General features: G+C 36.2%; 1 protein-coding gene across 1 annotated transcript; it reads left to right on the top strand.

Moving 5' to 3' along the window:
- Window positions 1-573: 573 nt before the first annotated feature.
- Window positions 574-8,342, top strand: sept5b (septin 5b). The gene is made up of 12 exons (XM_043231409.1): window positions 574-670; window positions 832-842; window positions 2,498-2,588; window positions 3,400-3,486; window positions 3,573-3,696; window positions 3,776-3,910; window positions 4,793-4,910; window positions 5,001-5,102; window positions 5,850-5,946; window positions 6,066-6,201; window positions 6,276-6,375; window positions 7,307-8,342. The coding sequence occupies exons 1-12, from the start codon at window positions 628-630 to the stop codon at window positions 7,367-7,369; spliced, it is 1,107 nt and encodes a 368-aa protein (XP_043087344.1). The 5' UTR covers window positions 574-627; the 3' UTR covers window positions 7,370-8,342.
- Window positions 8,343-8,965: the final 623 nt, after the last annotated feature.

Genomic DNA, 8,965 nt, shown 5'->3' with positions numbered 1-8,965 from the left:
TAGATTTTTTGCCCCCTCAGATTCCAGTTTTTTGAATAGTCGTGTCAAATATTGTCCAATCTTAACAAACCATACATTAAAGCTCATTTATTCAGCTTTCGGATGACATATAAATCTGTTGCAAACGACATTTAGGACTGGTTTTGTGGTCCAGGGTCACACAGCCTTTTCCATTTTTATTTTCCTTCACACTTGTATCGTTACCTTTTATTGTACATATCTGTGCTGTCAATTAATTCATTAATACAACCGTTTACTATCTATCTAGTCATATAATCAATTAAACATTTTAATATATATAGTAAATGAATTAAACATTTTAATATATATAGTAACACGCAATTCTCAAATGGTAAGATGTTAATTCTGTTAGGTGCTGCCCGTGCATTCAGCAGCATCATATTCAGCTGTTCTCCTCGCCGACATTTACATCCTACTATGGCGAAACCCTTCTCATGAATATTAATTACGCAATGCTTCCGCTGCGCGGCTGCCATCCAATAGCGACGAATCGCGCCGACATTCCTCGGTCGGTCGTCCAATGGAGAAGTCCAGGCTAATGAATATTAATGAGCGCGCCTTCTCCATAGTGCGATTTGCGGTTCGGCGTCTCCGAAAGCGGCCGGGATGACGAGCAGCGCCAGGTACAAGAGCAGGGCGGTGAAATCAGGTAAGAGAAGTGAGGCGTTACAAGTACGCGACCGAAACGATAGACACATGCAATAACGGAAACGTAATTTGTCTGTTTGCATCAACCGCTCCGGATTTCCTAACGTCTGGGTGGGCGTCTGCATCGTTCACCTGCCGCGGGCGTCTCGCATCACACAACAGAGGACGCAGAAGTAAGCTACTTTTTAGTCTATAATCATCATTTTAAATAACATAGCGTGTATGCGTTCGCCATAGGTTGATTCACATCTGTGCGCACGCTGTGTATATTTCTGGGACAGTGGGTTGGACTGCTATGAATAGAGCCATCGGGCTCTTATGACGGTCCCGAATCGCTTTATATCTGTTCGGTCGCGAGAGTAACAACGAACACCGAAATATTACATTCTGTACAGTCGGTCTGACACGTAGGCTTTGCAAATAACCCATCCGTCCAATTCATAGACGCTGTCCGTTTTCAGAGATGCATGAAACTAATCCTCACCGCCCGCTTCCAGCGTCCCACATTTCATCACAATCTCTGTTTGACCTCACTGTAAAGCAGCAGAGGAACTGCATGCATTGCATCATTTGAGGACAATGAAATAGATGCTGACACCACCGGTCCTAACGCGCTTCTTAAAATTCACTGAATCTAATTGCATAATTATTTCAATTATATTTCACCCCAAAATCTAAACTGCATTAAACGATGCTTGTTTGCAATTAATGCCATTTGCATTGTGACGCTTTACTTTCTTGGTGCAATACAATGCGAAAATCTTCATAGCTCCATAAAAAAAGTTCATTTGCTTCATGCATACTATGGTTTAATATTTTTCTGTTAATTCTGATTATATTTACTTATAAACAAGTACGTTTGTTAGAGGCCTGTTTGAATTTTTTCACAGTGTTTTGCGATCCTTTTCAAATCTTGGAAAACCCTGATGCTCTGTGCACTGGCTTAGAAAACATCTAAATGTGCTCTCCGTGTGTCCACCCGGGGGCGAACTGTCAGTCAAACCTGGGCGACTGATAAAAATAACACTAATGCCTCCGTCTGCTAGGAAACGTTCAATTCATTTCTTGTCTTGTTTCTCGGTGAACGCCCACGAATACATGCACGCGGCTTTCAGCGACCGAGACCGCTGCCAGTCGTGCATGAAAGCAAAATCCAATATCCCTGCCTCTGGGTGAGGATAAACCTCTTTCCCCGATTCCCAGACAGACCCAACAATCCTGGAGATGGAGCCAAGCTGGAGAATCCAACAAATGTAGTTTGCAACCTTCGCTTTTTAATCCAAACTTGTTATTTGGTAATATAACGTAATGCTTTCTCAAAAACAAGCGCTATTGTTAGTCTTATTGTATTTGTGTTTCACGCGAACGCAGATCCTGCACGGCATGTAAAACGCATTTGCATACTCTGCTGCCCTTTAAGATGCATCGGACCAATAAACAGGGCTAATTTTGCATATTCGCGATGTAAACCAAGCATAGTGATTCTGTATGACAGGAGAGAGGCTTTATATAATAGGATAAATTATGTAATATTGTAAATATGGACTGTGAGGCCTCCGGCGCTGGCTGCTCCTGCACAGACTCTGTAAGCACAATGAAACATGGCAGGAATTGTGGGATTGCCCTAGTAAGGACGTGTGTGTGGCATACATCAGGCTGGCTGTTGGGGGTTGGGTGCTTGGATTCATCTTTATCCCGCAGCTATCACATGATTTGCTTTGCTGATGTCCGTTTTTTTGCATACCGTACAGTTGTTTTGATACGGAAATTAACGCGGCGGTATTAGTACTGCGTTATTGAATCATCCCGTTATTTGCCATCGTTTTAGGAAAAAGAGTATGTCGGCTTCGCCACCCTCCCGAATCAGGTTCACAGGAAGTCGGTCAAAAAAGGCTTCGATTTCACACTCATGGTGGCAGGTGAGGTTCCGGGTCTTGTCAACTCAAACTTATTGTAAAATTATTAAATATTGTATTTTTTTTTTTTAAATGATAGTCCGCCGAAAAATAAAAAAGATACGGTCATATTATTTCATGGCTGTCTATATGTTTTCATGAGTTTTTGTCTTCAAAAGAAGATCTTTGGAAAAACAAATTATTTATTTACAGAATTTTAAATTATTTTTATTTTTGAATGTAATGCCAATTTAATAAAAAAAAAAAAAACAAAATATATAAAAAAATTTTATATATATATATATATATATATAAAAAAAAATATATATTAAAAAAATAAATAAAACACTTGAAATGAAAATGTTCCCATGGCAAGCAACTAAATTAAAATGCAGTTCAAGTACCAAAATGACTAAAGCTCCATTGGAACTAAATGTAAATTAAAGATAGAATCATAAAAACATGTAACAAAATGACTTAAACTTAAAATGAGATTAAAATGAAAAATAATCAAATACAAAAATAGTATATAAAAATACTAAAATGACACTGCTTATCACAAAAAAAGTAACTATTAGAGAACTATTAGTGTTTATTAATATTTGTAATTATTTTTATATTAATTAAAAAAAAAAAAAAAATATATATATATATATATATATATATATGCTTTTTAATTTCAGTAATTGTGTTGTTTTTGCCATTTTTTGTGTTTTTTCTTTTTTATATGTATGTCTATGTATAGTTTTTTTTTATGAATTTGTGTTTCAGTTTTAGTTTTAATATCAGGTTAAACCGAATTAAATGAGAAATGTTTGCACCCGTCGTCTCTTAGGGGAGTCCGGTCTTGGAAAGTCCACCCTGATCAACAGCTTGTTCCTCACAGATCTGTACAAGGACAGAAAACTCCTCAACGCCGAAGGTACGTCTCTGCTCCCAAACCCGCAGACTTTTGCCATTTAAAAGACACGTTTGTCCTTCCTCAACGATGTATTTATTCACGTTCAGAGCGCATCAGCCAGACCGTGGAGATCATCAAACACACGGTGGACATCGAGGAGAAGGGCGTTAAGCTGAAGCTGACCATCGTAGACACGCCAGGCTTTGGAGACGCTGTCAATAACACAGAGAGGTCAGTCCTTAAAGTTTACCTCAGATATGTTCATTATCGGTGGTTTTCTGCTAACAGGATGCTTTGTCTTATCCGTCAGCTGGAAAACTATTACGGACTATATTGAGCAGCAGTTTGAACAGTATTTTCGGGATGAAAGCGGCTTGAACAGGAAGAACATCCAGGATAACCGTGTCCACTGCTGCTTGTACTTCATCCCTCCGTTTGGACATGGGTAATCCATCCTGACTCTCTGATTATATTATGATACAATGTACGTATCTGAATAAAATACGTTCTGATAAAGGCACCCTGTAGCCCATGGCGCTAAGGGTTATGGGTATAAACATACGCATTAGATGCAATAGAAGTTGCTTTTGATAAATGCATCTGCCATATGCATAAAGGAAAATCAAAAGTAGCATGTTAAATTTGAAAAAGGAAATAATTATTAAAAACATAATATATAATTATTCATATTGAAATAATTATTAAAAGAATAAAAAATGATTATTAAATATTATAATTTCTTTTTTTTTGAAACATTTTGGGTTTAGCTTTTAACACTATTACCAATGAGCAAAAAAAATGTCCCTCGTGTTGTTTCTTTTATTAAAATTAAAACATACGCTCACTTTCAAATGTTTGGGGTCAGATTTTTTTAAGGAAAGTTACTTAAATACTTTTATTCAGCAAAGATTCATTAAATCGAACAAAAGTGACAGTAAAGGCATTTAGAATTATTATGTTCTATTATATTTCTGGAACGATTTCAACTAAATGCTGTTCTTTGAAGGCTGAAGTATATCATGTTGTAATAAGAAGAATTGATGATAATAACCAGTGTATTAGAATGATTTCTGAAGGATCATGTGACACCGAAGACTGAAAATTCAGCTTTGGTCACAGGAATAAATACAATTTTAGAATATATTAAATTATATATAAATTGTATATAAATATTAATGCAATAAGAACATTTAAAAGAAAATCCCGAAACATTTAAATAGTAATATTTCGTATAGGCATCAAACTCGAGTGAACAAAAAATCTTATCGTCCATCACATGGCCTCTTCGATGAAAGTTAGACTCTAAACATCTCTTCTCCCCCCTCAGGCTTCGGCCCGTGGACGTGGAGTTCATGAAAGCGCTGCAAGACAAGGTGAACGTGGTTCCTCTCATTTCCAAGGCTGACTGTCTGACGCCAGCGGAGATGAGGAAGATGAAGGACAGGGTAAAGAGGACCGGCTTGTTTACGCATTCACCTCGCTCCGTGTGTCAGGGCTCCTGACGTAACCCGTGTTTTTTCACTCTTCTGTTCAAGGTGAGGGAAGAGATCGAGAAGTTCGGAATCAAAGTCTATCAGTTCCCAGACTGTGATTCTGACGAGGACGAGGACTTCAAGCAACAGGACCGAGAGCTAAAGGTCAGTATTATGATTCGATGCTTAATGATTCGAGGCATGAAAATTGATGTTCACTCTTCCATTCAAGGTTGATGTTTGGTTCGTAGGGCCCACGTCGCTTTAGCAATATGACGAAGAATCAAAGTCACTCATCCGAAACCAAATACACCGCCTCCATTAAGGGTTTTAAAGTTTGACTGCTGGTAGATGCTCTAACTAGTCCTCTGGCCTGATTTGGTAATAATAATAAATGTTCTAGATGAAACTAATATAAAAAATGATGGAATGAAAAAAAAAAAAATATATAAATATATATATATATATATATATATATATATATATATATATATACATATATACACACACACACACACACACACACATATATATATATATATATATATATATATATATACACACACATATACATATACACATATATATATATATATATATATATATATATATATATATATATATATATATATATATATATATATATATATATATATATAAGCTCAACCTTTCTGCAGAATTTGACTAACTTATGTAAACTTTCCAACAAATAAATAATAAACAATAAAATAATTAATAAAAGGTAAAAAAAGGAGTCATCCTAACCTAACGTATAATACAAAACAAAGCAAAACATTTCACCCAAACAGTGGACTCTTCAAAAGAATGACTTTAAACTCACAGTTAGTTGTTAAAAATGTAAAATAAACGTTAGAAGCAAAAAATCTAAATCCTCAATGCTATGTGTTTCAGGAGAGCACTCCATTTGCTGTGATTGGGAGCAACACGATAGTTGAGGTCAAAGGTCAGCGGGTGAGAGGCAGACTTTACCCATGGGGCATTGTGGAAGGTCAGTACAGATCTGCGCTTGAACGTCTACGCTCTGCATGAGACGGGCTCTGTATTAATAGAAACTGAGTTTTGTAAGAAATAAGAAACAGGTACGTGCGCATATCTCTTTTCTCGCAGTGGAGAATCAGTCCCATTGTGATTTCGTCAAGCTGAGGAACATGCTGATTCGCTCACACATGCATGACCTGAAAGACATCACGTGTGACGTGCACTATGAGAACTACAGGGCACAGTGCATACAGCAGATGACGAGGTAAGTCACCAGGCTTTCTCAGATACGCCACTAAATAACAAAACTTTGCTTAAGAGATGTTCTGTTTCCACCAGCAAACTGACTGATAACCGCGTGGAGAGCCCCATCCCGATACTACCACTGTCCACCCCGGACGTAGAGACAGAAAAGCTGATAAAGATGAAGGATGAAGAGGTCAGCCAGCTGTTCAGTTATCTAGTCATTACAGTTCTTTATAAATCCGCCACAATCAGGGCCTAAAAGATTTTACTACACTTGAAAAATCAAAAGTGACTTTTTTTTCCATCCGTGAAACTGTGTGTGCAACTGTACGAAACACACGATAAATATGAATTAATTTAGTTATTAAAAACAAACAATTTAACTATTTAATACTATCTAATGCTATTTAGTATTTCAATTTAATAATAATATATTACTATATAATTAAATAAAATATTAATTATTAATATCATATGATTATTTTATTATGCCGGGCAATGATTAATCACATCCAAAATAAATGTGTGCGCTGTGTATATTTATTATGTATATATAAATATACACATATGCATGTATATATATTTAATAAAAATGTGTATATGAATATATTAAATATATTTATATACAAAATAAATGATAGGAATATACATTTATGCTGTATGCGTGTCTTTATATATAGATTATCAATATACACACATATATTGTGTTCACAAAAACTTCATTGCCCAGCACTATATTTTATATAACAACAGTGCAATTACAATAATAATATTTATAGCTGATTTTTTCCTTTGCTGTCAAATGTTAGCTATTATTTTTGGCATAACACTGCAGGGAACTTCTCTGTTGAAATGCTTCTCTTTTTTAACAACCGATTTATAAAGCATTCTCATTATGAACTTGTTGCATGTTCAGGAATACTTATTTATATAATTACAACGCAAGCTTTATACTCACTAATGCTGTTTTTTATTCACCTTCGATGCTTGGATGCGACTACTGCTCTAGTCTTAAAGCGTCTAATAATTTATAATATTTCAGAAAATGCGCATCAGACAAGTGTTCATGCCTTGCATCCCTAAATGCCGAATCCGCCTAACATGGCTGACTCTGTCCCTCACAGTTGCGGAGGATGCAGGAGATGCTTCAAAAAATGCAGCAGCAGATGCACGAGCAGGACCTGTGAACGCCGCCCCCCGATCAAAAACAGCTCATCACACAAACAGACACTTAACACTTTACCATCGTCGCACTGAAGGACACGCAGTAAAAGCAAACAGACGTATTTGTATGTCAAACACAACACACAGATATGAAAGCATGCGTCGAGCACTGCGCTTTACAGGGACGCCTGACCTGAGCCTGATAGCTAAAACCAGGCTCCAAGTTAACATATCTGGCAACACTAAAGGTTGTTTTCACACTTTGTACATCCCATTCGATGCTGTATGACTGTTTCCGTGGCAAAGACCGCTGCTTTATTCACAGTAGACATGGCAAATGTTCTGTCTTATTCTGTTTTTTGTTGGCTGTTATCCGTTTCTATCCCGATTTTTTACGTTTTTATTAGCGTGTGCGTGCGCTTAAAATGAGCACTGACTGGGAAACTACATATCTGAGTGATTTTCTACTTTTAAAACGGCTACACCAATAAGTTATTAGATCTTGAACAAGGGTTAGAAGCATCAAAACGTTTGCAGTATTGAAGCAAGTACATTAAGCGTAATTCTTTTTCGTTCTTCACTGTCTCTGAAGGCCTTATCAGAGCACCTTGAATTGCAAACTTTTGTGTATTCTGTAGAGAATTTTCACTGATCCGTGCATGATTTTGTCTACTTTATGGATTAAACATAAAAATGTGATTCTTTCTGAATGTTTTATGTAAGTTAGATTTTAATATGCCTCTTAGGATGACTGTTGCGGTCTTAAAACTTCTAATTATTTATAATATTTCACAAAATGGATATCAGACAATCTTTATCGGTGAACAGGATCATCTTTTATATCACTTTTTGTTGTTGGTTTTAGATGGATGCATTGAGATATTGATTCATATGCCCTGTATGTGTTTACTGAAGCTATTCCTATGAGCATGACAAATGCACCATCTGCCATTTACCACGTTTCCTTTGAAAAATAAACACATCTTCTGTGGTAAACCTGTCTGGTCTGGTCATCTTTTCATCACTGGTGAATATTTTTAGATTTATGATATAATTTCACATTTATGTCATTATAATCTGAATGTATTTTCACTGGGACATATTAGTTCAGGTATTAATATAGGCAATTTTAAGTGTGCATAAAAAGTTACATCTAATAAAATGCTTGTGTGGATTTTGAATAACCCTAATGACTAGAATGATTCAAAAGATTCATTCTGTGCGACAATGATTCACTCGTCGATTCATTCAAAACAACCAACTGAAGCGAATGTCCGCAAATCTAACAAGATTTTAGACATCATTCGTTTTTCTCATCAATTACAACAAAGTAAAAATAGTCCATTGACTACAAAATGGTTACACTAAAGCTCTCACGAAGGAGATTTTTAGAGTTAAATTAGTTTAGTTAGAATCAAAACAGACTCGTTCAGTAAAGGGGCGTGTTCGTTTATCGTGTCCAACCAATGAAATGTTCTTTCCACAGACCGCACTCGAATTCTATTGGTTGACGCTACCGTCAATCATAAAACTCGGTATTCGAATTTAAACGAGAATAATTTGTTGAGTTAAAGTAATACTACCAAAACACCGACTGCTGCGCACTATTAAGGTGTGCA

This window comes from Puntigrus tetrazona, unplaced genomic scaffold, assembly GCF_018831695.1.
Source record: "Puntigrus tetrazona isolate hp1 unplaced genomic scaffold, ASM1883169v1 S000000373, whole genome shotgun sequence".
NCBI classification, from domain to species: Eukaryota; Metazoa; Chordata; class Actinopteri; order Cypriniformes; family Cyprinidae; genus Puntigrus; species Puntigrus tetrazona.
Note: the sequence above shows the minus strand (reverse complement) of the source record. Positions and strands in the feature narration are given on the sequence as shown.

Excerpts from the sequence above, each read along its gene's own strand:
- sept5b (XM_043231409.1), top strand. The coding sequence starts at position 628 with ATGACGAGCAGCGCCAGGTACAAGAGCAGGGCGGTGAAATCAG. Across the intron at positions 3,487-3,572 it reads AAAACTCCTCAACGCCGAAG|AGCGCATCAGCCAGACCGTG; the intron begins GTACGTCTCTGC and ends ATTCACGTTCAG. Across the intron at positions 4,911-5,000 it reads TGAGGAAGATGAAGGACAGG|GTGAGGGAAGAGATCGAGAA; the intron begins GTAAAGAGGACC and ends CTTCTGTTCAAG.